We start from the raw sequence: 26806 nt of genomic DNA, 5'->3' as shown, positions 1-26806 counted from the left end.
CCCGCCCCCAGGAAAATTTTTTAGCATTCTATCAGCTTTCAGTTCTGCTGACTTCTAACAGGCTGTTTCGGGGATTTCTTTTTTTTCTCTGAGCTGGTTTTGGTGGTGAGTAGGAGTGCAGAAAGAAATTCAATCAGCCTGCAGGCAATTGCTGTACTGGCAGTGTGCATTGCTTTTCATTTTGGAATTGGCATGAAGGCCCTCCAAGTAACACAAGCTCTCCCTTTTGACAGAATTGACTGATAAATTATGTAACAAGATGCAGTCGGATAGTTTTTTGGGGGGATGAGGATTGAGTGAAGTCAAAATGGAAAGCTCATTTCACATCGGGGGTATTCCTTCCCTGTACTATTAAAATAAAGCACCTTTGATCCAAAAGGCTTCTATGGCACTTCACAAAACGTAGCCAAGATTTGAAACTACGTGGCTGTCTAAATTAGGTTCCTCAATCTATAGTGGGACCTAACAGCAATAACTCAATAGTCACAAGTGTTTGACCTCTTACAAATGCTGTTTACTTGGTGGGGCAGGGCGCTGCAAATTATTAGTACCTTTGAACTGTTCAAGTAAATCTAGCTGAAACTGTATATCCTTTGAAAATACTGATTCAATTTGTACAAGAAACTAGTATCTAACCATGTTGAAAGCCCAAATAGATGAGTGTCCTTGTTTCTTCTAACTTAAGGTGAACCTACCAAAGTCCCACTGAAATTCTGACATTTCCCATTCTTTGTAACACTTGCTTTATGTTCAAATTATACAACATACTGGACTGTATTTTTCGTACTAATAATTTTCAATAAATGTTTTCAAAGCTCTGGAAGCTGTCTGCCCTCAGTGAGTTTCAGATCCTTCCGGAAGATTTATAAGGGAGCATGAAGTGAGGAATGGAGAGGAAAAGCAGTTGAAATACATAGGCAGTAAGGCATGGCACTGAACAAATGGTCCCTAGTTAGGTCAAAAATTAACCTGCAGGAAAGAAAGAAACAGGTTCCTCTCTATTCTATGGACTGCTCAAAATTCCAAATTTCCTTATTACAAACAAGAATTTTTGTTAGATTCCAAAAATCATTAGGATAAATGATTTTACATCAAGGAAATTATACAGCATGAGGTTCATGTAAGAGAGAAGGATGAACAAGTTTTATGTAGGATAAACTCTTCCTGTCTAAATGCGGTTACCTTTTTGCCTCCCCAAAAATACATCAATCTGACATCATGGGAGGTAAAATGCTCCTTAAAGCAGTAGAAATAGGGTAAAAACCCCTCAAATTAACTATCATCTGAATAATTATTAACAAATAACACATTTACATTTCTGTGGCCCCTACTGTACAAGTATGAAAACATGCTGAAATAATTAACTTCCTAATACTGCAAAAAGGTACTTTAACTTGTAATTCCTAACTGCAGGCACAATGATTAAATGTTTCTTCTGAGATAAAAACAAGAAATGTGTGTCTAAGCTATGTGTAGAATCTTAATCCCTCCACAACCAGCCTCATCATGCAGTGACACAGTTGGTACCTTTATCAATAAATGGTTCTTCGACACAGCACATTTTTCCATGCCCTCTGGTCACTAGGGGACAACAATTAAGTGTTCCCAACATAGGTATAAAAAGATAGTTGTCTTAAATACTTCCACATACCCTACCCAGGGTCATTATTACAGGAATACCATCTGCACGTTCCCAGCTCTTGAAAACTCACGTAGAGTAGCTCCCAGCCCGTGGCCGTTTCAGCCCAGCCATATCTGAGTGAAACAAGCTTAAACTTTTATGTTGTTTGTATCACAATTCCTCTTTGTGGCCAACATAGTGTATTCAGGGTTGGCCAGCTCCAGGAAGACAAGCTCCAACATTCCAAGCATCTCATTGGTACACGTTTCCCAAGACACTATAGCTATTCTCTACTTAACAACTGCACATATCCTCGGGTAGCTGTAATCCAAGGGTGGTTTTGCTCTTTGTAAAGCACTGCTCACTCTCATACAGAATGGAAATATTGAGAGGCTTGCAGCTTTGCATTTTCATACATTTAAATTGTTGTTTATTTAATCAAGACTGCATTATACAAGTAAAGATGAAAATTTTTTACTGCCTGTCAGCTTGCTGCTCAGTCATGGAAATGAATCAGACTGACAACTGCTCCTATTGCCAGTTAGTGGGCATTCCGAGGACACTGAATCCATGAACCCACCTGCAGGGAGCTCACAGGCCTCTCCAGTGGAGGTTACAGCAGTCCAACCTCAGTACTGAGCACCCTGCAGTGCTGTTACCCACTGGCCTCAGAGGCCCCTGCTGCATCACTCTGCTATAAGGAGGTATTGGTCATGTTTATTTACAACTGGTACACACCCCAAATCCTCTGCCAACAGCTACAAATGACCAAGGAAAGCCGAGCCCACATTTCAGCAATGCTGTACTCAAGTGTTTTCCGCTGGCCTCCCTCATCCCCCTTTTCCTCCTTCTGACTTAATTCCAGCAGTCAGTGCTCTTCGCTGGCAGAGTACACTCTCAGGCCACAAAACCTAGTGATGACTTGGAGAAGAACGTGTCTGCCCTTCCAAGCTGCTGGTGGGATTTTGTTTAAACCTTCATTGTAACATACAGCTCACAAGCATGTGATTTGGGGATATTAGTTACACAGTGATCAGCTAATTGCAGGGAAAAAATCAGGAGCTCCTCACACCATTCTTCCACTTGTGCATGCTATTATGCTGCGGAGCCCATCACCAAAGGCAGAGTCGATCCCTTCAACCACTACCCTCTTAACTAAAACCTGAACAGCTTTTGCAGGCTTTTTTTTGCATTTCTGCAGTAAAAAGCAAGAGGATATTTACTGAAACAATTAGAAATTTTATTCAAAAAATTACAACCATGACAACACACCCTCTCTAAATGAGATTAGAAATTGAACACTTCAACCCCCAGAGGATTGTTGCTTTGCACGTCACGTGTAAAAACTGCAATCTTTATTTTCTACAAAAGGAGGAACGCTGTACCATGGCAAATGCTCAGCAAGTTTACTGAAAAAATAAACCAACTTTGTTTAAAGAGTCCTTGCAGCAGGGAAGTACATTTCCCCATCTTCCACCTTTCTTCCTCCTCCTTCCTTTCAAAAAAACAAAAGAGGGAAGCTGTAAAATGTTTTTCCCCTCTCCCCTTCCCAAGTGCTTCCTTTAGCAGTTACCACAAATGCTTTTGTAAGAGCAAAGCCAAAAACAAGAGGCACGAAGCATATCTTATCTTCATGCAAATCAAAATGAACAACTATTTTTGGATGTTTATAAAATATTGCTATTAATGAGATTTCTGAAGGTTAGTCAAAGGAAAGTTATGATGGAATTTGCAATTGGAAGTTTCATCCACTGCCAATCTGTTGCAAACTCGAGCTCTGTCCAGCTCTGTCCTTTGGCCGAGAACACGCGTTGCCTTCCCTTCTTCCCCCTCCCCGTGCAATTCAATCACAGCTCAGTCACTTTGTGAAGATGTCCTAGACTCACCGTGCGAGGAAGACAGCGCCTTATCAATCAACCCCTTATCAAACACGCTCTGCTGAGCAGCCATCTAGCCACGGGGAAAAGCCAGTGGCGAGCATGGGCAGGGTAGCATGCTCTTAGAGCGCCAGCGTGTGCATCCTGGGAAAGGGGTCGTACTCCAAGCCAGAGGTTCAACACAGCTTTCTGAACAGCAGCGCTGGCACTTACAGAAAAAGAAGTCAGGAACTAAATCCTTACCGGGCCACTGAAAGCAGACAGTGGATTTGCTTCACCAACGGGTCACCTGGAACTAAAGCCCTTCACAGCCGACAGGACAGCAACGTTTTGAATGAGATGTTCTCCCTTCACCCATCAAACCAGGTGGGATCCGTGCCGTTTGAGAATGATTTTTAGCCAGGTTACCCCAGCTACGTAACAGCAGACGGGCACCAGAACACACGTACTCCTCTCCCACCATGTAACCACCTTTATGTTCTGGTTTTTGTTTTAATGAGAACCCCACAAACTTTCACAGCTTCTCCCCGGCTGAGACAATGTCAGATGACTGACAGCAGTAATACAAATATATCATTTGTCTCAAAATCTGAAATCAATTTCAGAAAACTGGAAACATTACTTACAATATATTTACAGGTACCTGGGACATCAGTGGTGAATACAGTTTTCCCTGAATTCTACATCATTTTTATTACCATGAACTGAATAGCCTGTCTCTTGTGGGAAGTGCTGACTCCTCATCTGAGCTCCTGTTCTGAAAGCTACCTGTGTACTGAAATCAGCAGCTTTAGTGGGCACTGCACCAGAATTTACATGCTAGTGAAAAACCAAGACAATCCTCCCCATCGCCCCTCTTCAAAAACACATATATTAAAAAAATTAAAAAAAAAATCAACCCACTAAAGTTTTATATCTACAGCAGGTTGAATAAACTTAAATTCTCAAGCCTCAAAATTGTTCATGTAACTGATGTTTCACGCAGTATCTGCTGGAAATCACCAAGGATTTATGCGGTGGTACGATCTGCACAGACTTTTTCTACAGATGCACCTGATGAAAACTCTGAAGAAAACAGAATGGAAAGCAATGATATCGGTACTGTTCTCTAAAGATGAGCTGATCTGAAAACTCTAATTCTGCCTGTCAAAACGAAAGCTGTATGTGGGCCATTTCCCTGCTGTTTACAAAAAACATTCCAATTTTATCTCACTTTAAAATTCTTTAATTATTACACAACTGTAATTCTGTGATTGTGTTATCAAAGAGAGAACATGGCTATTACGCAATTTGGATTGTTCTGAAGCGTTTGAGGGCTGTAATGATATAGAATGAACCTACAGTTTGTAATTAAGTCAATCTCTTGAGACAAAACTTGAGGAATAGTAAGAAACTTGGCACAGAGAACATGCTCAGCCTTAGGAAACTCTGCTCTCCCAAGGCAACTTCCTAACTTCAGCTCCGACTGAGACTCTTCATCCCCACGGGAACCAATCTCACACAAAGTGAAATCTTGTGCTCTAGACCAGCTTTTTGCATTGGTGTACATAGCCAGCAGCAATCTACCGTTAACTGCTTATTTCCATCACTCCTTAAATTCCATCTGCCAGGCCACACAGCTTTGACATTCCCAAGACAAAAGACATAATCAAGCACAATAAACAGTGTCTGTTACAGCTAGATCAGTTCTTTGACGGCACAGACAGCTGTGCAGCACAAGGGGTTTGGACAGAAGGAACGCTGCCTGACAGCAGGAACAACTGGCCTGGGAGCATACACAGGAGAAAGCCTGAGAGCAGCTGCTTGCAGAATCAGGAGTGCCTACTGGATGTGCCAGGAAACAAAGCCTAATGCTCTCTAGGAGGAAGAAAAAAGGTTTAAAGAAACAATCATTAATTACATCCCCATGCCACGTGTATCCCAGTTCTGATTTTAGTTTTCTACAATCCTTTATGTGATGGTAGAACACTTCTCCTCGGAAGCGGCCTGTACACCCTCTACCTTAAGTTACAAACATCAGCATGATTTTTTGCCCCTTTTTCCTCCCCTCCCTGTTTTCACAACTGTTTTACAAGATGAGATTGTAGCATGAGAAGTGAGATTAAATAATCTGCTGGAAACCACTTCATTCTGCTGTAATAAGTTTTAAAATAACTAATTAGTATGCATACTAATAAATACAACACATTAAATCATAAAATAATTTAGAGTGGAAAGGACCTCTGAAAGTCAGCGTGTCCAACTCCTGCTCAGAGCAGTCTAAGTCTATCAGCATGGTCAGGTACTCATCAAGTCGAGCACCTCCAAGGGTGGAGATCCTATAACCTCTCTCAGTGACTCGTTCCACTGCTGCATCATCTTCATGGTAAAAAGTTAAAAATATTTTATCTCCCCTTACTAAAATCTAACTGGAACGTCTCCATGTTCCAATCTGTGCCCACTGCCACTAGTCCTGTCCAGATGCACCTTCGGGACCAGCCTTGCTGCAAGTCCTCCCAGTGAAGGGACTGAAGACAGCAATAAAATCTGGTCTTAGTCTTCAGTTCTTAAAAGGAGAAACAGAGAGCTAAGCCTTATGTTGCATACTGTCACCTCCTCACCATTTTGGTATCCCTCCATCAGACCTGCATCTTGTATTAGGAAGTCCAAAATTGGTCACAGTACTCCAGCTGTGTTCTCAGAAGGGGAATAATCATTTCCCTAAACATGCTGGTTCCACTGTTTGCCAAAAACCCTGTGGTCCTGCTAGGGGCATGTCTCTTCCCATGACGACACCTGCTGACCTGTGTTCACCTTGCTGCCCCCCATGTGTCCGAGTCCTTTTCTGGAAAGCTGCTTTCTATTTAGCCCCCAACCCCTGCCTGTACTGCTACATTCCATCCCATAAGCAGGGCTTCACACTTGGCTTTCAACTTAAAGATGTTTCCACCAGCCAGTTCCTCCAACCTGCTGCAGTTCCGCAAACTGCAACCCTGCCCTCCAGCACATGGACTGCTCTCCATCAGTTTGGTGTAGCTGTAGTACAGGATTAGACATGGGAGAGTCAAGATAAAAGCCTTGAAAAGCCATTTCTAGAGAAAGACACCTGCCACCTTCATGGACAAATGAGTTCCTGCGACCGTTTCCCAGCCAATATTTAATTGCAGACAGTAAGCAGGAGGGTTGGTGACTTAAAACAACTTTCCACATGTAGAGGAGTTCCAGAATTTTAGGAGCAAAGAGGGAAAAGGTACACTGTTGGAATAAGGCGAATCATTAATTTTTCCTCCTCAACCTTAAACGCAGAACTGTACACAGAGATGGCGTCTCTCCAATACTCATGTTCACCTTGCCCACCAGTCACTCCACAGAACACCAAGAACGATCCTGGACTTTCTGGCTTACAGGTGCTACGATATATTCTGCAGTGCAAAGGCGCTAAGGAAACAGCCAGCAAAGTGTGAAACACTGGGTGGGGGAAAAAGAAAAAAGCAACCCAAAACTTAAGAACCCCTTTGAACTACAATAGTTCAACAATACAGGGTTCTGTTGCTTCATGGCTGTGTCCTCAATCTTAAGAACTTCAGATTTCAAAATAAAAACTTTAAACCATACTCAGTTCAAGAGCCAAACCTTTTGAAAGGTTATTTCCCCTCCTGAAACAAAAACTCTACTCCAGGAAGTTTCCAAGACTGGACTAGACTAAAAATGATTCAGAACAGGTAAAATCCTGAAGCATGAGCACAGAGGTCTAACCCAAATTATTTCACATGTAGGTTATGTTAGGTTCCAGAAGAGGTGTAAGGTTACACGTGCCTTTGCTCTACCCAAGCTCCTGTGACAAACAAGAGCACCAAAGCAGAGAGTAAGATTTTGGTTTGGGCAATATTCAGTGGGGATCCATTTGTTTGTACCATCCGCTTTTAATTTTTGGGAAAAAAAAAAGCAACATTTGCAGTAGATAAACTGTAGTTCCCTTTTTCCAAACTCAGGCAGCTGTGAGAGCTATAGCATGCTCTGGCACAAACACATCTAACAGAACTGACATTTTAAGTTTTACACGCTGTGATCCAAAATGCTCCAGAACACCATTATCCTAAAAAGGCCCTGTACAACAAAGTATCTAACTATTCAAGGCAGAGATATGCACAGACTGTTAAAAGTACCCAATTTTATTCAAATAATGTTAGATGGAGCATATAATTACCTTTTCTGAAAAAGGTTACATAAGTATGTGCTTTTTTAGTCAAACAAAACCTGATTTCCACCCCCCTTGCACAAGTATTTCAGTAGAAGCCAGAGTCCTGAGTAGCCCAGTTAGGTGCCTAAAAAATAAAAAAAGTACAGATCAGCAAAAAAGTTACTATATAATCATTTCTCATAAATTTCACTAACAAACAGAAAAAAAAAGAAATTTAGGATACTGGTATTTGGCTATGACATGGGAATACTGTTAATTAGTGAAGGATAACACTTGCTTTAAACGTACAGGGTAATTACAGCATGTATTTCTGATGTATCAAGCTGTATGGCCCCAGTCCCCCAAGCTAGCAGTTTCAAAAAGTTCAAAGTTCTACAAGATTCCAAAATAAATATAAAAAGAATTTGGGAGGGTTTTTTTTCATTTGGGTTCACCCCCACCACCACAGAAAGTAATACCACGTAAGTTTCACGTGACTTCCCCTTAACTGAATAAACTAATCCACCACTTCTGGTCCAACTTCCATCAATGTTTCAGCCAAGCAGGGACAAAGTTCAATAAAACTTTTAACATTTAGTAAGTTCTTCTAATGTGTGGTTTGGGTTTTTATTCAAGTATGTATGGCTGGGTCCTTGGTGGACCTCAGCCTCACCCACCTTCCACTTTTGTCCTCCCTCACAAAGCTTCCCCTATTGTAAGGTGGACAGAAGAAGAACCAGATGATCTTGCCAACTTTATTTTCACTGGTTCTGTATAAACCTTTGGCTGACCAAATTTTATTCTCTAGTACTACATGAAATGGGTTTAACAGTTAGGGTTTTGCACAACTCCTCCTGCACGTTTGAGCCTTATTAAGCATCGTTCTTTCCTCTCTCAACACTACACATGCAGATACTTTTAGAGTACAACCCACTTGAAAAAAAGTAACATAACTAGTTTCATAAATATCACTCTTTAAAATTAGCCTTTTTCAGGTGGTGAAGGAGACTATTTAAAAAATTAGAGAATCAAATCATGACAGAAACACTTAGTTACGCAAGAAAAACCCCAAACAACTAGTGATGACAGGAGAGGTGAGAAGAAAAGAAGAATCACTGTCTCATGATCACCATAAGAAAACATACCTTTCTCAATTTAATTCCTAGTGTCAGACCTAGAAGTTGGTACCTCTGATGAATTAACTAACAGGTTAAGAATTATACTTCAACAAATCTCACAAAAAAGACAGCAGTTTTTAATTCAGAAAAATCTAACTTATACCAACCTCAGATCTACCACTCTGATTCAATTTCTTCTCAATGTTCATAGCCAACATTTGACTACGGAAAGACAGGCTTTTGGTCTTTTCAATCACTTGCTGATAAGGTGAGACTGCATTGTTGCCCATGACTACATGGCCCTAAAACACAGCAAAAACAGCAAATGCAACAGTCACTCAGAAAGTGTAATCCTTTAATTATAATGCTTTCAGAGCTTTCACAGATCATCTTGCACACAAGTTCAAAACAGAATAAATCAAGACTATACTTTATGGGCAAAGAAAGACAAAACAGCAGAAGTTAAAACTTGCTGTTTCTGAATAAAGTAAAAAAAAAAAACCAAACCAAATTCACTTCGATCTGTCTGTACAGCCTTACCAGCTTTGAATCCAATTTGGCATCTAATCGTGCATTTCGAATTAGGTTGACAATCCATCTTTCTGCTTCTTCAGGAGTCATATTCAGTTTATCTGCCAACATACTAAAAGATAACAGACTTATCAAAGGGTGAAACAGAATCCCTCCAATACTGGTAAACAACTAGGGACTATAGATTACAAGTCATACCAATGCAAAATTCAGGACAGCCCAAGACCTGTATTCAATAAATACTACATATGTGGGAAGCATACTTTGATCTGAAGTGACTTCAAAGTTTACACACATGCACTCCTACACATCTCGCACCCCCACTGCTTTACACCAGGGCACTGCAAATAAGGAATTCATGTCCTGAAGTATATACTTACTTGTTCTGAACCACATCATCTTGCCCTTAAATCCTGACCTGCACAATTCTTAAATATTCCTATTAATTTGCCTACATGGACATTCTTTGAAAAATTATCAGCGAAGTCATCTCACCACAACATAAACCAGCAACTATCGTTAGAACAAGAGAATTGCTTTTATTTTTGTTTAAATCCAGCCAGCAGTCAAGAAAGGTTTAGTCCAGGAAAGTGCTTAAGCAGTAAACTTCGCTCTGTATTTTCAGGAACAAGAGCCATGAGACAGCTTGGTACAGAATATGTGACAGGTAACACTATGCTCAAACTTCTTGCAATTCCAGGGAGGAATGATGAGGGAGGGCAGAGAAAGGAACATTCTTAATAAAACAAGCACTTTTGTCCAGGAATAATTCCTATTGATGGCGTTCCAGCCAACTTTCCAGCCACCTCCTGCTGGCAGTTGGCTCACACAGAACATTTGGAACACTCATTCTTCCATCAGCTTTCAGACTAAAAGGTAACAAACATGAGGTAAGGGCTACAAATATGACCAAAAAACCTCAGCTGGCTACGTCAAGTTGCTCAAGAGGTCAATTTCTCACCATTTTACAGGAACTTGGTTAAACGTATTTTTCTCCACTTGAAGAAGTGATTTTTTCCTCTTGATAATTGTTGGTGTCAAGCAAATACTTTCAAATCTATCAATTATTAGCTTGTCTACCTAGCTGGACTATCTATATAGTCTTCTCTCCTCTATGTTCTTGATTTCTCACCCTTCTCAGCTATGAAAGTAAAGTCCATTTTTTGTCACAGATGAACATGACTTGGAGATGAAGATTATAAAAATAAACCAAAAGTAACTTAACTGGACTTACACAGAACTCACTTCAGTGACTCAGCAAATGGGTAGCAAAGTACATGGAGTTTGGCAAAGCAGGGGGAAATAAAATCCAACCACAAATGCTACTGTTCCACTAGAACTGTTCGTCTATGGTTGAGTTAGAAATTGTAGAGAGTTAAGGCACAAGTTGAGAATAGAAGACATCAGGAATGTAAATTTTTGTGGTATTATCAGTCATCTATGCAGATTAAGACACATTTCAATAGGAAGAAGCCATAAATTGCTTTACTACCTTGGAATCAGTGATATTAAGCACCTGACTTCAAACTGAAGAAATTTCAAACTGAAAGAACATGTGGGATGCGTGAGGAGAATTCTCATATTTTTCTCTTTTGGAAGCATCAATAATATCCATATAAATTAACTTCTCCTCCAGATGACCAGAAGAATGGTTACTGCCACTAGAGTGGGGATTAAGCAGCCTGACTTCGGGATTAAGTGTGGAACTTCCAACCTTGGAGATAATCATGTACCAAACTAGACAAGGCCCTAAGGAGCATAAAGGAACATTGCAGTGGGTCCTGCTCAGTTGTAACTGGGTTCACAAGATTAAAATAAATCACTTCCAGAGCTCCCTTCCAACCTACAGAGCACATATATTTTGCTTCTTCCTTAATCTCAAATCCCATCATACTTGGTGGGAAAGAAAACACAGACTCCTAGAGTCATTCCAAACCAGAAATTATGAAGTTCTTTATATCACCTAGCAGGTAATTCTACCTTTTTCTTTTATGTTTATATTTTACTAGCCCAGCTTCTTCAAAGACAAAACAAATTATATGAACATATAGCATATAAACAGCTACATAACAGAAATAACACCTCTGTACAGGTATTTTTTCCTGCGCATGCATATGGCAAACTTACAAATCACTGCATGAAAAGTGACAGGGTAAAAAGGGTTGTAAAACCCTGTTTTATTTCAAATTCTAGCTTTGAGATTTAAATAGATTTAAAATTTTAATATAAAATAACCAAAATTATCAAGTAACAGCTACTTTCATTTCACTAAAGGTATCTGTATTAAAAACCTGAAAGCTTTTATCACACTTCTGATGCAAAAACGTGACCTTATGTCAGCACTTACGGCAAGTGGATTCCGTTTTAGAGGCTTCTCGCAGGCTACACTGAAGCAGCCAGCACCACCCAAAAGCGCCTGACATACAACACACACCCCAGAGAAGCGTTCTCCATTCTGGCAGTACAAATGCACCAAAGACCTACCCTGATCACAGTTACATACAACCAACACTATCCTTCTGTCGCACTATTAGAACAGGTATCCAATACTCCCAAGAGATGTGTACTACCACTCAGCCCCCATAACTGTTTACCAGTTCAAGAAATAGTGACACAGTCGGATTTACAGGTACATAATAGCACCATTAATTCCAAGGAATGGAAGCAAGCAAAGGTGTATTTTAGACTACCACTGTTTTATAGTGATTCTAACTATAATTCAATAAAGAGTTAATAATTATAACAAAATAATGTATTAGAAATTAAATACTGTCTATCATTTCAAGTTACAGGTAATTTAAAAAAGTAATTTCAAAAAAAATAGTTCTTTAGATTATTTCTGTCCCTCTATTGTATAAGGGAATTCTTATCTGGGTCACGCTAGAACAAATATTTAAGTTTTCCTTTGCTTAAAAGGCAAGTTTACTACATTCCACACATCTTCATATATGAACAAGCCTATGCTGTATTGTGCACAAAATAAAACTGCATAGAAAAGTGACAAGCATATTCAGCTCTTCAGTTACATAGAGGCATATCAAACTAAGTAAAACAGTATGAATTCGTTTTATCTATTACTCCCTATTAAATATATTTCAAACAGTAAGCTAATTGCAGGAAAATTCGGGATGTATAAATTCGTAAGTTACAACTGATAAAGCAACTATGCCCTTTGGAAAAGCATCAGCTGCCTAACAGATGTAAGTAGTTAAAAAACACATTAAATGAGCCATCTATTTTTCATTTAACATAAGGAATAGCAGATTTCCCACTAATTGTTTTCAAATTCATTCTGAATAGTTAAACAGTACTTAATCAAGCACTGTGGTACAAGCAACTAGTTTTCAGCTCCAGGAATAGCAGTGGAAATCACTTGCGGACAAACAAATGCAAGAACTATGCCTCAGTCAAATGTTTTAATTAAAGCATTTTGACTGGCTAGTTTCTCAAAAAAACACGCCTGAAATACACTAAGAAATACTTATGCACCCTACTTAAGCCCAAATCTAATGATTACTACATCTTGCACAGGAATTTAAAGCTTATGTCCATCATTTAAAAAACATCTAGTTTCATTGCAGACTTGTGCTTGAATATGTGCAGTATGCACAGCACCAAAAGCTTACAGGAAATAACAAGACACTGTGGGGTTTTATATTTCCCAAAAAAGCTCAGCCTAAGACAATTTTATTTACATTTTTTCTTCCAAACACTTACTCAGAACTCCTCTACTCCTAAACAAGCAGTACGCTGCTGAAGTGATTTTAGATAAAGTATTAGCCTCCTTATGAAACTGAATGTAGGCATGGAAGTTTTGTTCATAGCATCTAGTTGAGTTTATTATAACAATGCTTAAAGCTATACACCAGATCTGATTGAAACGTTCAATTTCACTGTCTGCCCTTTACACTGAACTCATTGGCTATTTTAAGCTGATATAAAGGATTAAAATTTTCCAAATGTACTGAAGACAAATGTGTCACCCAGGGAAGAGAGTTTAAAAGTAGTAGGAGTCCTTGTCCTTTCTCCCACTATACCCATCCATGAAAAAGGTAATCCTTTCAATAAGCTTGCAAAAACCCTAAGACAATTTTCTCTCAAGTCCTTTTCTTTTGAAATCAAGCAGCGTTAAATCACTTCCTCAGAGGACCAGATGCACACATTTGCTCTGGATGCAAGCTGGTAACAAGACTCCATTGAACTTGATCGATTTAACAGCTTTAGTTTCTGCTGTCTCAAGGATCTCTGCATGGTTCTCTACCATTGAGATTTTTTACAGCATTCAGAGTCTTCGCTTCATTTTTTTTCTTTTTAATTTAAGGGATGTGGAAATATGGGGAATGGGGGCAAAGGCCAAGTGGAAAAGGATCTCAAGCATGCATAACAACATCTTCCTGCTTGGTTTCTACAATAGAGGCACCGGAGCTGATCCATTTAAAAAGTCCGCTTTTACAAAATTAATTTGAGTAAGTGACAGACATCCTTGCTAGTAAGAACATCATTCTCTTACAGCCAGATCACCCATTTTGTGCCACAGGGAATAACATCTATTGTTTCTACTTAATGAAAAAAGCAATACAGTTCTAATAATTTTCAAATAACACACCTATAAAACAGACATGGGCGTCTGTATCTATCAAATATAAATAAGTTTAAGCAACTGCTATATTTGCAATTTTTATTTACTTAATATTACTACTCTATATCAATATGTGGAATTGAGCTCCAAATTAATATACCTGAACTTATAGGTAAGACTGCATATCAAAGTTCCCATTAAATCCAGCAGAGATCTAACCTGACACCATGAGAAAGTTTTAGTTTGAAAGCACTGTTTGTTTGTGGGTGGTAGGGAGAGGTGGTTTCAAAGTTAACCACAAGAATTCAACTTTAAAATATCATTGTGATATTTTAAATATATTTACACTGGGCCACAAAACTAGTACAACTATCCAAATAAGTTTTAATGATTTTCTTGACATCTGATGACTGAATATTGCACTACTAAGTTTATACTGTCAAACTCCTCCATGACTGACTTTTCTGAACTGCCATATTGAAAGTTGCCTTACCCAATGCTGATACATTGGTGGATGCGACAGAAAGTCTCAAATATGAAGAGACGGGCGTTCTCAATGAAGTCCTCAAGGCACGCCACTAGGAAGAAATCATTCACAAGCACCTGCAAGCGTGAGGTGGAAGGGAACACTCAGAACAAATACCAAAGTAGTAACTTACTGGTAGACAATAAGCAAAATCAGTGACCAGTCCATCAAAACAATTCTTGGTATGTCCTAAGATGGGGAGAAAAAGCTACAGATTTAACAGAAGTTTTCACTGTTCCGCAGTTTGCTGAAGTCACATGCTACCATAATCACTGAGATTCAAGAAGAGGACATGGTCTGCTGCTGCCCTAGTTCTACTGAAGATCCCTCCAACACATTAAATTTAACCTCCCCTTCATACTGCAGGATTCTTCTCTCACTCTGCAGCTTGACCAGCATTCTCCTTAGCACACAAACCAGTTTACTTAGCAGTGCAAGTGTGCCTATGAAGTTCAGATTACAGGACTACCAGTCCTATGCAGTGAGTATCATTTGCCTTCTAATTTAGCCAGTCAGGTCACTAATACTAATTAAAGGAAAGCCAAACCGTGTAAGAATTAGTACAACATTCAGCTGTTAGAAATACTAACTTCTATACTAGCCGACCTAAGAGTTAAAAATACCTGTTTGCAGTAGATTAACTAAGAGTTTTCCAAAAACATGTATTTAACTATCCCAATGTTATTTCACATTGCTTTTCATCACAATTCCGGGATGAAGTATCTTTTAGAACAAAAGGCAAATCCAGGCTTTTCTTAAGGACTTCTCAAACGCTAATGGAAAAGCTGAAGCTCAGCCAAATGCATTATTACCTACTCATTTCTTGTCCTAGAAGTGCTTAAGTATAATTTTAGAGCTATATTCTTACCAGTAAAAGTCCTGTTTAAGTGTTACAAAATGAATTGTGGGGGGAAAAAAAAAAATCTCCACACACCTGTGAATCAGAAAACACTGGCAATGGAATCAAACACCACTTCAAACAAATTAGCTGGCCACTGAATTTTAGAGATCTTTACTTAAAGGAGTAAGTTTTATTAATGTTAAACCTTACTGTTTCACACTCTCTCAGCTTCTTCTGAGCACCATCAAAATCAAAATTAACGTACAAACATTCCACAAACTCTGTGATAGGGTCCCTGTATGTGTAGGACTCCTGTCAAAAAAAAAAAATTACAAACAGGATTAGAAATCAAGGCTACAAAGTCACTTCAATATTCCTTGTATTCTTCAAGGAAAATTTAATACTGGAAACAAGACCGTACATCGTAAGTAAAATATTATGTTAAAATTCCCAATTCATCTTACGAATGCTTCTTAAATGCATGCCCTTTTCCCCACTTAACAATCTGGTTAAATAACCAGAAAGTGTAGCTTCACATTGAGTATTTAGTGCTGCAATCTTTGGGTTAAAAAGCTGTCAGCAACTAGAGCTGGTTCTGCATTAAACCTACATATTTCTCAAAAATACATGAGAACAGATATTCTTTATAAATTTTGATTTCAAAGACTAGTCCAACACCACATGCTTCATGCTTGAAACTCAATGATCATTTGATTTACACAGACAACACAAATAATGCTACATTCTACATACAAAATAATAGAATTTATTTCAGCATCTCAGGAATGAATTAACTTTCTCAACTACAAAGCAGGAACAACACAATCTATACACATCTGTGTAAATTATGACATAATTAAGCATCCACTGATAGTATCTAAAGCACATTTTAAGACAGCTTAACTCACCGTCAGTATCTGCTTTAGCATACAAAAAGCTCAGCAGATGAAGGGAATTACCAAGACTTTCTTCCTGGATCAAACATTTTTTCTTAAGAACTGTATTTAGTGTCTCATTATTTAGGTTTAAAATTCAGTTTTATAGGTAAAGGTTTTTTTGCATCAAAATTGTACTTGTTAATGTTATTAACACCCACTATGTAAAACAGTCCTGGATCAATCACCTTTTAAATTTACAGATGAACAAACTGCTTATCCATCAGTTCAATACTTGCAAAAGTATTGCTAATATTAGTGATTTCTAATTGCTAGTGGAGCAATCAGCCTACCACATGGCATTGACAAATCACTTAATTCAACACTTTGTTTCTCCTGTGTAGACAAATCACTAGTTATCCTGTCTGAACTGCTTTCAAATCTATAAAACCTCTACCACTTTGTGATCTAACATAAGGAACCATATAAAGACGACAACTAAGAAAAAAAGCTCTTATCAGGTATTTCAAAACAAAACCCAACATGTTCCTTTTGAAAAGGAACTCTCCAATGATCCTTTTTTTCTTCATACCAATTCTACAAGATAAAACAAAAGCAATTGTGAAATATTACTCCTAATGAATATGAGTTTCTAATATTTGAAGTACAACGTTAAAAAAAGGTTTTAACTTAAGATAAAAGATGACTGAACAATTCAATTAGTTCATACCTTCTTATGCTACTTTATGCTACCGAAATGAGTGGTGCATGCTGGGCAGAAGGGATGCCATCCAGAGGGACCTTAACAGGGTTGAGAGGTGGGCCTTGTGCACAAGCACAGGCTGGGTGGAGAGTGGATAGAGAGCAGCTCCGAGGAGAAGGACTTGGGGGTACTGGTGGATGAAAAGCTGGACATGAGCCGGCAGTGTGCGCTGGCAGCCCAGAAAGCCAACCGTATCCTGGGCTGTATCAGGAGAAGTGTGGCCAGCAGGTCGAGGGAAGGGATTTTTCCTCTCTACTTTGCTCCTGTGAGACCCCACCTGGAGTGCTGCATCCAGCTCTGGGGCCCCCAACATAAGGATAAAGACCAGTCAGAGCGAGTCCAGAGGAGGCCACGAAGATGCTCAGAGGGCTGGAGCACCTCTGCTATGGGCACAGGCTGGGAGAGTTGGGCTTGTTCAGCCTGGAGAAGAGAAGGCTCCGGGAAGACAGCTGTTATGACGTCTCAGTAAAAAATAAAAGATCAGATATTTCAGTCCTTACCTGCTGAATAACCTTGACTAGATCTTTCAGCACTTGTCTACGTTTTCGAACATCCTTATTTGTTATGACTGCAGTAGTCAGATATCTGAGGATATGGGGGCACATGGTCTGAATTGCATTGAGATACCTAGAAAGAAAAATTCAGATAAAGCTCAGACAATGAAATTTTTCATCAAAACAGTATTTGTGATAAACAGCTTATGCATCTTGTATGCAACACAATACCGGACTTATGACTGACCATTTATTCAAATATAGAAGGATTTTTTTGTTGTTAACCTTGTGATCATCTTCTCTTGGACAGGGAGAAGAGAGAGGGAAGCAACAAGAGAAAAAAAGGGGGCTAGGACTACAAAAGAAGAGTGCATATGCCAAGTCTGGGTCAACACTGGCCTAAGCTGTCAGTTACACTGACTTCATAGGAGGTGTTTGCAGAGAACCATTGGAAGTCCTTTTTACACATCACCATCCAAGCCTGCAACTTTTCCATCCAACCCTCCAATGAATTAGCTTGTATTTACAAGTGAGAAATACAAATTAAAAAACAAACACAAACTATGAAACAAAAGGATGCAAAAAAGCCCACTACAAATTACCAATCGACTGGGAATCATCTTGCAATAAAATTCTATTGCTTTCCTCTTATTCAAATACATTACTTTTAGTACCTGGTTAGAAGGAGAGCAAAACTTTAGTGTTGAACTGTTCTAGGCTCCTAGGTCTACAAATAAATCAGTCCTCTCAGAAACGGCTATAGTGTTTCAAATTTCATTTTTTTTCTTCTCAGCTTTTCCTCAAGAACCTTCAACATTCTAGTGGACAAAGGCAAGGCTGTGAACATAGTCTACACAGACTTTAGTAAAGCCTTTGACACCATTTTCCACAGCATTGTGCTGCAGAAACTGGCTGCTCATAGCTTGGACGGGCACACACTTCGCAGGGTAAAAGGGCATCCTGGCCTACATCAGGAACAGTCTGGCCAGCAAGACCAGCGCAGTGACTGTCCCCCTGCTCTGGGTACTGGTGAAGCCACACCTCGAATCCTGTGTTCAGTTTTTGGGCCTCTCACTACAAGAAACACATTGAGGTGCTGAAGCGTGTCCAGAGAAGTGCAACTGAGCTGGTGAAGGGTCTGGAGAACATGTCGTATGAGGGGAGGGGCTGAGGGAACTGGGGCTGTTGAGCTTGGAGAAGAGGCTCAGAGGAGACCTTATTGCTCTCTACCTGAAAGGAGGTTGCAGAGAGGTGGGCATCAGTCTCTTCAAGGAACGATCGTTGGGGCAAGAGGAAATGGCCTCAAGTTACATCAGGAGATGTTTAGACTGGATATTAGGAAAACTGCCTTCACCTAAAGGTCTCTCAGGCATTGGAACAGGTTGCCCAGGGAGGTCGTTGAGTCACCATCCCTGGAGGTACTTACAAAGATGCGCGTATGTGGTGAAGAAGGACATGGTTTACTCAGGAACTTAGCAGTGCTATGTTAGTGGCTGGAATTGATCTTAAAGGCGTTCTTGCAATCTAAATGATCCTATAATTCTAAATCAGTTTTGTAAAATCAATGTAGAACAATACCTTCCCCTACAGCCATTAAACACGGTACAAGTTGGTAATCTAGCAAAAACAGTTATTTTGTACACCCCCTCCCCTGCCCCACAAAGCGCCAGAAGTAAGAGCTAGTTCTTCCTACTTCACTGGAAAAAAAATTTGAAGTGTTAATATCATTAGAACTTCTGAAACAGTTACAGGCTGAAAAACTGTTCAACAAGCTTACATAGTAATCAGCTGCATTCATTTTGATTTAAAAACCTCAACATAGCACATGTAACTTACTGTGGTTGATAGAGGAAAAGGTCAATAATATTGTCTCTCCCTTTAGGATGATTAAAAAACACGAACAAAGACCAGTGGATGAGCCATGTTCTTTGCTGAAGAGACTGCAGCGGAGAACTGACAGACTACAAGGAAACATAATACTGGTTTAAGTCAAATAAAACACGAAGTTTGTATGAATACTAATGCACAGAAGCCTGTAATTGTCAAAAAAAAATTGTGATTTTCAACTGGCTCTCAGCTGGTACTGCTTTCAGGCCAAGTTTGACCTCCAGCTTTTTGAGCTGTCATCAATTAAATCTCCTGAAAATTAAAACCAAGGTAAGTTTTCCAATATTATAAGTCAAACTGTTTGCTAAAACTTGTATTCTATAATGGCAAGACCATAGAATTTCTCCAAAGATCACCATACTAACTACATACTACTCCTCTTTTTAATTCTGAATTGTTTAATTATTTCTTCCTGAGAACCCTTCCAAGACTCTCCCACTATTGGTAAGAAAGTATCTAGTGAAAAGTGGTAAACTATACCTCAACAAGACTAAGTGATTCCATACTAACACCTCTAACCTCTCACCTTACTAACATGACCAACGCTTTACTTACATTATTATCTATTGTCTCCTTTAGTCTTGTGAGATCTTCCATGGCTGCATCCCAATTCTGCATCAGAATTTCAGATGCCAGTTTTCCCCACAGAGAACTCAAAGCATTTCTGTCTGTTGCTGGAACCTATTTTCAGCAAGAGCAAAGTTAAAACAAATAACTATTTTTTTTAAAGTAAATAAAGTAAGAATACATTTTCTGGCAGTATTTAATTTACAAGATAACAGATTTCCATGGTCCTATCTTTCCAAAGTACTTTATTCTTTTGTACCTAAATTATTTTAAAAAAACAGCAGTAAAACTTCTAAAGCAGAAACTAGAAAATCCCATCAAGTAAGACAGAGCTCTATGTTGCTGCAGTTTAAGTTAAAAATAAAAGGCTGAGCACTAGATGACATACTTGTTCCAATTTTTTTTCCCCCACCCTATCAAAATGTTTCTACACTTCTGAAACAAGGTTATTACAAAGCAAGTTCCTAAAGAACTCATGACAGTTGGTAACCACCTTAAAAAAAGTGAGTACTCAAAGTTCTTTTTGCTAATGCTGTGATAAAAGGATACTTCTTACAGAAGTGTCCAGTAAAACTGTAACTTTGCAGTAGTGAATCTGTGTCCTGGAAAGGTAGTCCTAAGGGTCAAGCTGTGTTAGTTTTATACAGGAATGAATTACACTAGGTCATTCACAGTGTCAAATTCTGTTCTCAGATCAATGACAACAGTTCTTTCATAGGTTATGTTTCATCACACAGAACTTAAGTCTTCTCCCACCAGATTTAGTAACAAGAGTCCTTTACCAAGCTATTACCAGCACAAAACCAGTACTTCACTTTTAAAAATTAGTTATTTGACACACAAGAACATAATACTAAGCCCAGAATTAGAGCATGAAGAATTAAGGACAGGTGCCCATAAAGATACATAAGTAACTTATTTCTCCTCTTAACACATGGAATGTAGCTCTAACACTGAAGGTCATACAGAAGAACTCAGCTTTATCAACGTTTAGACAGAGTTGAACTCATCCCTACTTTAAAGCCTATTCTGATTAAAGATATAGTTCCCAATTTTGCTTCTTTAATTGCAGTCAATTACAGGAATTATTAACTCTAGCAGCATTTCAGAAAGTTTAGGACGTTTTTAGATGGGACTAGAAGTTAAACAGTAAGAAACAAACCTGAACATATGAACCACTACATATTTTCAGCCATCACTTCACATATCCATGAGAGATACACAGTTTATAAGTCATTATCTTCCAGGCAGCCAAGGTGCCAATTTAGCAGATACTTTTAGATGAGGAGGTTCACCTGCACTGTTCCGGTTCCAAATAATTCAATTATAGTTAGCTATTCACAATAACTGCATTTAGATAATGAAGCTATTCTACCTACAATATCTAGTTTTTCAAGCGGTTACCTAAAATTTCCATTTGGTAGTAAAATGACACATTCACTTACCACCAACAATAAATTTACTGTGTTGAGGTTCTTACAAGACACTAAATCTTCATTCTCAAAATTCACTCCCACCATTAACAAGTGATATGAATTACAACAACCTGAAAAGAGTTGCTTCAGAGAGGATGGATCTGGTTCTAGAATTCTCGTTTAAGCTGTTTACATTTCCTAGGAACATGACTTCTACTCTTAAATCCGTCACAAAATTCAAGAGAAAATAGATGAAAAAGTTCACCTGTACCGCCTGTAACATTCAATCCACCTGCACGCCTTCCCTACTGATAGCATCTGTGCACAAAAAATAAGTATTTGTTTTGCTGGGTTGGTTTGTTTTTAATATTTTTCCAGGATACATTTACAGTGAGGAAAGAAGTATTCCTTAATTAAATGTTAACACAGACCTACAGATTTAAAGGACAGTTCTGAAGTCAGTATGAAAATGAGAGTTGCTGGACAACAGTGATGATTATTAACACTTATTTTCAACTTTTCTTTGGTGCATAGTAATTGTCTCATGAAAGCTCAAAAGTATTATATTTTAAGAATTAATAAAACCCAATTTTTTGGTCTAAGTATTTCATTGAAAAAAACCCAAACAAACCACAAAGTAAAACCCAAACAAGTACCCAAAACTTACCAAAACCCTAAAGAAGTAGAGATATTCTGCAGCTCCTGAGTAATTACCACATTCATACTGGAATTTTGCATACCTGTAGAGTGTATCTAGGTACTCCTGCCTAAACTGAAAAGGACAAAAAAAAAAAGCAGCTTTTCTTCACAAGGAAAAAAAATACTGTTGCAAGCGAAGCTTAATAGCAAAGTAACCTTTGAAGTCTTTAGGTTCCTTGAACAACATTGTACACAGGAAAGACCACAGAAAACTATTATACTCCTAATTCATGCCACTGAATTAAAGATTATACTAATAGTGGAAAAAAAGTGAAATTCTATATTACAAAGTAAAGCACATCATAGTTACAAGGATGCAGCTAACATTAAGCTCCAGCTTTACTTCTGTTTGTGTAAAAATGAAAAGTTCAAAAGCATTCAAACAACATTAGCATTAGGACTTTTGCCTACTAGCTACACTGACATGAGACAGGACAAAATGCTAATCCATAACTGCTTAGAGCTGCTGACTATGGGAATGGTTGGATGGAGGTATTTAGGAGTGAATTCTAACAAACAGAAGAATTAAACCACTTACACCATGCTTCTCAGCTAAATAGTCAAACAGCATCCGACCGTCCCTATAATAAAAGAAAAAGATAAAACCTGCTGTTTTTACAAAACAAAGTGTCACCATGCAACACACAACACAGCCTTTAGCACTTACAATACCCAAGCACAGTAGAAATTTAAAGTGATACTCCCCCACTTGGCTTTCTATTTCTGCAGTTGCTTTTGCACAACTATTCCTAGAGTGTCAAAAAGGAGTTTCAAAATCTCAAAATCATTATAATTTTAAATAAAGAATCCACCTGCAACAATAACTAGAGTTAAGAGAGTGGGAAGTTTTAAATTTGATGGCATCCTTAGCTTTCAGTATCAAAGTTAAATTCTGACTTAGAATGTGAGTGGCAAGAGCTCTAATTCCACAGATGTTACGCTAACCAAGCAGTTAGAATTTAACAGGAGACAAAAAAACCACCCAACCAACCAAAATAAGAACCCAAACCCAGCACACCAAACAAACAAACAAAAAAAAAACCCACACACCACGAAAACCCCACAAAAAACCCTGAAAATGGCAAAGACTTAGCACTGTAACAGGCTGGTTAGCAAGAATACCTCTACTACTGCAAGTGCCTGCAGGATACACAATATCACAACCTCATACTCAGGTAAGTTCTAAATATCTAATTTACATGTGATCACATTTCTGAAGCCTTTTTTATTCAGCTTGGATAATAAAAGGACAATTAATATCTAGATCAAAGGAAAGTTCAAACCTCCTGTAGGCAAGCATGAAAACTCTATCACCATTAAGTTGCATACTAATGACCACAGGGATTTAGATACCTGTGGTATCTATTATTTTTAAATAATAGTCAACTTAATGACTAATTTTTTTATCCACTACATGCAATGGGTCTTGATGAGGTCAGTGATATTTTAGGACACGAGCTTTTCAGTACAGTAAGAATTCCATTGAAACTCTGCTGCAATCATCTGACAACAAGAATCACAGTTGAATTCAAGTCATAAATACAGAGTATTTTCAATTTGGCACTTTGATTGTATGGATTGCCTTTACAACACGGAAAGAACTAATGACATTTTTTTCTGTTCTCCAGCACCCTGCCCCCCAGGCATGCTTCTAAACCTGTAGCTACCCTCCATTTCTGTGCATTCACACTGCACATTCAGTCACGTGGTAAAGATGACTTAGACAATTCATGGAACTATAACACTTGATAAAACACACAGCCAGGACCTAACTGAAGAGGAGAGCACCAAGCTCTAAATTCCTTTTGGGACAAAGATACAGTTGAAGGGTACGTAGGGGAAAATTCCCCCATTTAATCTGAAATCAACTGACTGCAAAGCTGCGAGTTTAATTAGAACTTATAGCAGAAGATTTTACAGGGAAATGGCACACTGCCAAGGTAGCCAAGAATGACAATCCCCAGTAGTACCTATGGAAGCAATGATATAATCTCAGGGGTTTCTTCCAGTGGAACATACTTCAAGGATGAGGAATAGTTAGTATTCCTCTGTAATTTTTCTTAAAAAAAAAAAAGCACTACTGACCAACTTCTGTTGATCAAAGGTCAAGTAACAGAACACAAAGTGCTAGTACTTAGAATTGCAACAAGGTAACTCTTTATAATTTAAAATATTATAAAAACTGGCTAAAGGCAAAGCAAGAATTGAACAAGATACCTATATATGGATCAGAAGTTTAATTAGGTTTCAACAGAGTTGTGATAGTATTCAGGAAGTCTTTTCTTCTAAGAGTCCTAGCTAGTAACTTCAGGGCAGTTAACTAATGGCAACTGGGCCTTTCACTTTCAAAGCTGTACTTCCAAAAGCTGTCAAGTAGCTCCTTGGCTTTGGGTGATTATGCAAGTCATAAGCAAACGTAACTCCTTAATATAGTTATCTTACAAAAATCCATACTGGGATTGGAGATAAAGCTGGCTTACTTATCCTAGCAGTACTTTTTACAGCAGACACTTAAGTACATTCTGGTGATATCAAAAAATAGCAGCTTGTTCTGTAGTGGTGGAAAGCTAACAGATTACGTCAGTAGAAATCACAATTTATGTGCAAACTGAAACCCAACGCACTGCATTTCGCCATTTCTGCACTGAACAACTTCTAAATTAGCTTACAACAAGGAGTGAAAAAATGCAGAGTGGAGAAAACAGGCCAAAAGGGTTCATTAGGTTTCTCAGCAAGTTGGGCAAAGGAAAAAAGGATGATAATTTGCACTTGAAACAAGGAATAAATGCTAATGAAGTTCCTTCCCCTTCACAGGCCCATTTTCTTCAGTGAGGTTGCTCTCAAACAAAGGTATACCTCATCAGGATTTCTGCAGACTAGAAAAAAAAAGTTTGTGCATTCAGTGTTGTTCCTAAGAAAATTCCATAAACAATGTCAGTCTTTCGTATCAGCAGATGCAGAAAGCTTGCCAATGATAGACCCAAGTACAGGAGTCACCATCAAATTAAAATTGAGCCACGGGTAGTCTATTTGAGGCAGTACGTTCTACTTGAAATCTTGGAGCAGGTAAGGCTGAAGAAGGGATCTAATTGATTTTCCAGAGTTGGTTAGATACCTTTACAACAGTAGTAACAATGCTTCCTATGATAAGGCAACAAGCAGTATTTACACTAAACAAATACCTACCCACTCTTCTGTCAAAGCTGCACAGTTACTTCTTCAATGACTATGGCTGAACCCTTTCCTACAGGGCCAAATTAACCACAAGAAAACACTGACAGTCCTTAGATATAATGTGCAGAGAAGTTTCATTCAGCTTCTAATTACTCATGTCAGCAAAGTGAGAAGAAATGGGACACCTCTTTAAAAGATTATTATGAGCACTATCTTACACCAACAGGTTGGCCAGTTCAGGGGGTGGGGAGAGTGTAACGGGAGAAGCACAGGACTCCTGAAAGAAATATGTGCTGCGAAGGTGAAAGAATGATTATCCACCAGGCATCCAAGACTAAGAAAGACAGTATTCCATAATCCTCTGTGCGAGGCAGAAAAGGGATAGAAGGCAGATGGAGTTGTAGAAAACAGACTCTGAACTGTTTCAGCCCATATTTCCCCTGAAACCCCTCCACCCTCAAAAAGTAAGCAAAAAACAGCCCCCGACCTCCCCAGATCACAGGCAAAGTTGGTTTTGACTGCACTGAATGACTGTCACTTGTCCTGAGCTGATTCAGAAACATTAAGAAAACAGAGATGCCTTATGCCAAGCAGGTTAAAGCACTGAAAAGAGTATATAGTGTCCAGCAACTTCAATTACCTGACCACAAGCACACTTAGTCTTTCTTTGTAGTCACTTACACAGAGAGCATTCCTATCATTAACACCTGAGAGGCACCAACAAGCTATCCTGAGAAGTTACCTAGTGGACTGCATTTGCCTTGTAGTCTCTGGGTCCTCGAACATCTTGACAATAGGCTCGGTTTCAGCTTGAAGCTGCTTCAGCTGTGCAACAACAGTTGTTCTCTTCTCACGCAAAGCTAAATACAAATAAAAAGATTTTAGTGTAATACCTGAAGTTTTTATAGAAAGCAACCTGTGATTACATACATCATGCTGACAGCACAATTGAACATGTCTTCCCAACTGCTACCTTGCTTGTCCCCTCAGACAAGTCACAAAACCAGAGGTTTTTAACAACGCATTAACTTAATAAAAAGCTCCTAACATTTGCTTCTTTTCCTCCTGTGTGGTGTTCTAATCAAGCTATTACACAGCAAGTATATCTGGAGCAGTCTGTATTACATTGAGTATTCTTCAAGCTTCCACTGAGGGAGAAATAACCTTTTAAGGTTACGAGAAAGGTTGGGTGTATCTTTTTCCAAGTGCCTGTAGTGACAGGACAAGGGGTAATGGGTATAAATTGAAAGTGGGGAGATTTAGATTGGATATCAGAAAGAAGTTCTTCACAGAGAGGGTGGTGAAGCACTGGAACAGGTTGCCCAGAGAAGCTGTGGATGCCCCGTCCCTGGAAGTGTTCAAGGCCAGGCTGGATGAGGCTTTGAGCAACCTGGTCTAGTGGAAGGTGTCCCTGCCCGTGGCAGGGGGGGTGGAACTAGATGATCTTTAAGGTCCCTTCCAACCAAAGCCATTCTATAATTAAGTAAGTTCACTTATTATTTTTTCCCAGGTTTATTTGGAAACAGTGCTATGATACCAATTAAATTTAATTTTCCTCTAACTGACCAGGTTCTGAATGCACATTTTTAGAATACTTAACTGAAAACTGACAGGAAGAATTTAAACCAGCTCAACACGCAAAATTACGGTTTGTTTATTTAGATGTCTGTGTTTAATTAG

General features: G+C 38.8%; 1 protein-coding gene across 2 annotated transcripts in view; it reads right to left on the bottom strand.

The window, feature by feature from the left end:
• Window positions 1–7628: 7628 nt before the first annotated feature.
• Window positions 7629–26806, bottom strand: part of EIF3E (eukaryotic translation initiation factor 3, subunit E) — a 22067-nt gene continuing 2889 nt past the window's right edge. For both annotated transcript variants that reach the window (XM_010151112.1, XM_010151111.1), the window contains 11 exons: window positions 25869–25986; window positions 22491–22533; window positions 21921–22025; window positions 19827–19952; window positions 19221–19345; window positions 17391–17517; window positions 15463–15564; window positions 14379–14488; window positions 9316–9418; window positions 8943–9077; window positions 7629–7802 (listed from right to left, as the gene is read on the bottom strand). In XM_010151112.1, coding sequence (XP_010149414.1) covers window positions 7764–7802; window positions 8943–9077; window positions 9316–9418; window positions 14379–14488; window positions 15463–15564; window positions 17391–17517; window positions 19221–19345; window positions 19827–19952; window positions 21921–22025; window positions 22491–22533; window positions 25869–25986 — 1133 coding nt within the window. In that variant the 3' untranslated portion in view covers window positions 7629–7763. The remainder of the gene's footprint in view (window positions 7803–8942; window positions 9078–9315; window positions 9419–14378; window positions 14489–15462; window positions 15565–17390; window positions 17518–19220; window positions 19346–19826; window positions 19953–21920; window positions 22026–22490; window positions 22534–25868; window positions 25987–26806) is intronic.

The sequence above is a fragment of the Eurypyga helias genome, unplaced genomic scaffold (assembly GCF_000690775.1).
Source record: "Eurypyga helias isolate BGI_N326 unplaced genomic scaffold, ASM69077v1 scaffold26144, whole genome shotgun sequence".
NCBI classification, from domain to species: Eukaryota; Metazoa; Chordata; class Aves; order Eurypygiformes; family Eurypygidae; genus Eurypyga; species Eurypyga helias.
This window is presented reverse-complemented; position numbering and strand designations above follow the sequence as displayed.